Here is a 4,723-nt window from a genome sequence, read left to right as displayed (position 1 = left end):
ACAAATTTATGAGCTTCTTCTATAATAAAATTATTACTATTAGAGAGAAAATTGATAACCAAATGCCCTCAACAGGTATCACTTTCTCTCCAAGTTCAGGAACTTTAACAAATGTAAAAATAGTTTGATTTTAATACAACTAATATTAGGCCTGTGGAGCACCCTAGTTGTTCACCTGGTAGAGGCTGTGTCCCTGCTGCAGTGGCCATGGGTTCGAATCCTTAATAATTGCCACAAAACTTAACCTAATATATTATTATTATATAAAATCTACATGTCCCTCAGAATCGTTACACTGAGTGTATTATATATAATATGCACTGTGGTACATATTTAGGTGTCTTGTATGCCCTGTTTTGTTTTATAGCCCGTCATTTATAATAATTCACTTCAATTAATTTCTAAACCTCTCTTTATGTATGTATGTATTATGAGAGAACATTTGAGGATTCTTCTTTTGGGAAGTGGCACTTTATTTATTTCATAAAACACACATCAGGACAAAATTACTTTTATTTGCTCTGTTTGAGAACTGTGTACATTTAGGGAAAGACACATAAAGCTATGAAAAGTACCTCAGGGGGGAGAAAATATAGTATATAGTTATGATAGCACTTTTTTTTACAAGCAGATGTCAAAACACCAAACATATAATCATCAGATTTCTTATTACAGATGCTTTTTATTGCTTTGTGAAAACTTTATCACTTCAAACTTCATCAATACAGATTACTTTCACTGTCATGAAATTATTCACATAATGCAAAAATGAATTTATCATATATGGATAATGATGGGCATGTAATAAATGCATAAAAACTATTTTCTTCCAAACATCACCTCTATAAACAGTGCACAGACAATGGTGTAACAGTAAAACAGAGAGAACAGGAGTGTGTTTTAAAAGGTGAAACTGTTCTTAGTGGCTCTTAGTGAAGAAAACGGAGCATCCCAACCGACAGCACAGATTTCGCATGAGGACGGGCCTGATGGTTTGATCCCTGAGTCCGTAGATGAGGGCACTCAGACACCTCGGGAGGATACTCAAGCACACAAAGCAAACATTGTAAATCCGCATAAGGGCTAATCTGTCCACAGTTCTGGCGATGTCCACAATAATGGTGGTGTACATGGTGGAGGTGAGAATCAGGCTCAGCTGAATCAGGTGCAGCAGAAGCGTTTGAAGAGCCTTTCTAGCCGAGGCTTTGTCTGTAGAGGCCGATCTGGCTACCAGCGAAACACCGACATAGGAGGCCACGATTACTACACCCACAGACAGGAAGAGAGTGCTGGCAAACACGTCCTCAAAATCGTCAAAGATTGCTCCGAAAAAAACAGCTTCTTTAGAGCAAAAGTCATTCATGTGCAGATTTAGGGAGATTTTTGTGAACAAATACAACAACACAGAAACTCGAATGAGGATGTGGATAAAACTGAAGGCCCACACCAGAGCGATGGCCATGCCTGTGCTTCTTATGGTAAAGATGGTAGCGTGCCTGAGCGGATAGCACACAGCCACGAATCTCTCAAGTGACATCACAGCCAGATTGAAAGGCGAGATGATGGCCGTGAAAACTGAGAACAGAACGAGGGCACTACATGCATAATACGTAAGTTTTACCCGTAACGAAGCCAGAAGGTAAAGCAGGATGTTTGACACCAGGTGAGCAGTGTCAGCAAACAGCAGGTTGAACAGCAGGATGTAACGGGACGTCTCACAAAACACTTGCTTATTCCTCAGAGTGAACAGCAGGATGCTGTTAATGTAGAGGAAAGAGCAACTTGTGCCCACAGACAACATGCCAAACAGCGTTAGCTCATGGGACGCTTGATACTGCAGACTGGCAGTGACATTGGCCCTCAGCACAGACATTACAAAGCGATAGCCGAAAGAACAAACTGCATCACTTATTCATGATTCATCATGTCAGAGAAGCTAAAAGTTATTACCGCAAACACCTTCTCAGTGTAGAACCACAAATTCTCCGGTGCTGAGCAGTCAAGACGAGTTTGTTTCCTCGAGGGCAAGCCAGTCGGTGCGTCTGCTTCCTGCAGTGTGCCCTTTATATACACTGTCCTCGAGCCACCTTCACATCATTAGTTCACTATCACTCAGCATGCTGATCAGATTAGTGACTAGTGATGTCATCTTTCTATCATCTATGCCTGTCTGTTTATTTCTGGCTTTCACTTAATCAAAAACACAGTAAATACTGTACTTATTTAGTCATTATAATTCAGTATCAACTCTAAAGGTGTCTGTTTCAACTCATTTGACCACTGAACTAGTAACCACAATATCCCCAGGCGGTCCAACCTCCCCCACTGTCATCCACTGTGAGCGACTGTTGGACTGACAGTCCGTCAGCAGCCCGGTGGACTCACAAACATCAGATTTCCACAGAGTAGGAAAAGTAAAAGTGTTCTTCCTGCTCATGAAGTTCAGTTATAAAATCCCACAATGTACTACAGGGCCGCTGACAGCGCAGGTAATCATACTGAACGAAGGACAGTAATAATGGACACTGACAGCAATGGGTACAGTCCTATAAATTTGCATATAGAGCAGGAGGTGAGATCTGATCACAAGCGATCGTCAGCGACTCATTCTAATGCCAGGTGTCCTGTGATCAGATCACCCAAGACACTGTAAAGAGGCTCAATAAGTTGTGAGAGTGAAGCACCAGGGTTTAGTGCCCCCTACTTCATTCACTCGTTCCCCTTAGTTGTTTAAAAGTGTGTTTTCTGACTGTGGTAGAATCTGGAAAGACTAGAAGAAGAATGTTTTTTTGCACATAATGGATAAAGATGAACCAAGATAATAAACTGTAGGAGGGATGAGGGGTGGGGGGAAAAATCAGCATTGATTCATGGAGGGATGGAGGAGTTCATAGATGGACTGTGTCGGTACGGAATACACTGTGTCGATTTCGTCAGTTTTACAAAGTTTGATGGTGAATCGAGAAAGTGCTTAAACATTTTCAGAGCTGAGAAGCTCCAGAAGCACCAGTGGGGGGAGCTATTGAGCCAACCAGGACCGGCTTCTCTCCAGCAGGCCAGTCCGCTCACAGACCCCTCTCACCCCCCACAGTAACACAGACCACTTGCAAGAACATTTTCGTATTCTTATCTTAACTTTCTTGTCCTTTTTTCTGCAAGGTGGGCTCGTATGAGTGTGCCACGTCAGATTCAGCAACCACTCCTAACTTCAGATTTCAATGAAAAACGATGAAGGCCACCTGTGTCAGGAATGGTGACCGGGACTCAGGCGCAGACTAGAGTGAAGTTTCAAATAAAGAGTTTTATTTGAAGTGCTCAAACAAACGTGGAATGAGTGGCCAGAGATCCAGATGAGGCAGATGAGACAGAGAGTGGGTATGGGGTCCAGGCTCCAGTGCTCTGGGTCTGGTGGTGAGACAGGGGAAAAAACAAGTTAGCAACAGGTAATTCTTAAATAGCAAAAGTTTCTGGTTTGGCTGGCGTGATATCATACTAGATGGTTCAACGATCCGGCGGGCACTGGAAGGTTGGGCTGGCTTATGAAGGGTGAGTTGATGGTGATGAGTAACAGGAGTGCTGAGTAGTGTGATGAACCACAGGTGTGTAAGTAGGAGCTCCAGTGGCCACGCCCACTAGTGGCATGAAGGAGGCCAGGGCCGTGACAGTACCCCCTCCCCGATGAGCACCCCCAGGCGGTCCTCCAGGCTTTTCAGGATGGGAGCGGCCCTGGCAACGGGAGTCCAAAATCCGGCGCACAGTGAACACTGGCTGGCCATCAATGAGCCGGGGGGGTGAAGGGGCCGGGAAGGAGGGAGCTGTGGGCTGATTAGGACGGGTTTGAGCAGAGAAACATGAAAGGCTGGATGGACCCTGAGAGTGCGGGGCAACTGGAGATGGACGGTCACAGGAGTGATAACCTTCTCGACAACAAAGGGGCCAATGTACTTGGGTGACAGTTTCTTCGAGACAGCTTTCAATGGGAGATCTCTTGTGGAGAGCTATACCTTGTCTCCAACGGAATAGGTGGGTGCAGGGGTGCGACGACGGTTGGCATGATGCTGATACTGGGCCGATACAGCAGAGCAGCTCGGGCTCCGAGCCAGGTTCGATGACATCTCCGGATGTAAGCCTGGACCGAGGGAACTGCCAACTCTCTCTCCTGAGTGGGAAACAGCAGGGGTTGAAAACCATAAACACATTGAAAAGGAGACAGACCTGTGGCTGATGTGGGCAGAGTGTTGTGGGCGTACTCCACCCATGGAAGCTGAGATGTCCAGGAAGGGGGTTTGGAGGATGCCAAACAGCACAGGGTGGTCCCCAGTTTTTGGTTAGCTCTCTCCGCTTGACTGTTCGCTTGGGGATGGAATCCTGAGGTCAGGCTTGCGGTGGCTCCGATGGCACGGCAGAATGACTTCCAAACAGCTGAGGTGAATTGTGGACCTCTGTCAGATACTATGTCTAAGGGCAGGCCGTGGACCGTGAACACCACAGAAACCAGGAGCTCAGCAGTTTTTTTGGCTGTGGGCAGTTTAGGCAGAGGCAGATAACGGGCAAACTTGCTAAAACGATCCACCACAGTGACAACAGTCATACCTTTAGAAGGTCAGTCCGGAAACAAAATCCAGAGACAAGTGGGACCACAGGCGATGCGGTATGGGCAGAGGTTGCAGGAAACCAGGAGGAGGTCGGTTGGAACTCTTGTTCTGAGCACATACGGGACAGG

General features: G+C 45.8%; 1 protein-coding gene across 1 annotated transcript; it reads right to left on the bottom strand.

Moving 5' to 3' along the window:
• Positions 1–495: 495 nt before the first annotated feature.
• LOC127360366 (odorant receptor 131-2-like) lies at positions 496–2,297 on the bottom strand. The gene has a single exon (XM_051394763.1). It carries the CDS (start codon positions 1,871–1,873, stop codon positions 920–922), a length of 954 nt encoding a protein of 317 aa, XP_051250723.1. The 5' UTR covers positions 1,874–2,297; the 3' UTR covers positions 496–919.
• Between the last annotated feature and the right edge of the window lie 2,426 nt (positions 2,298–4,723).

The sequence above is a fragment of the Dicentrarchus labrax genome, unplaced genomic scaffold (genome assembly GCF_905237075.1).
Source record: "Dicentrarchus labrax unplaced genomic scaffold, dlabrax2021, whole genome shotgun sequence".
NCBI classification, from domain to species: Eukaryota; Metazoa; Chordata; class Actinopteri; family Moronidae; genus Dicentrarchus; species Dicentrarchus labrax.
This window is presented reverse-complemented; position numbering and strand designations above follow the sequence as displayed.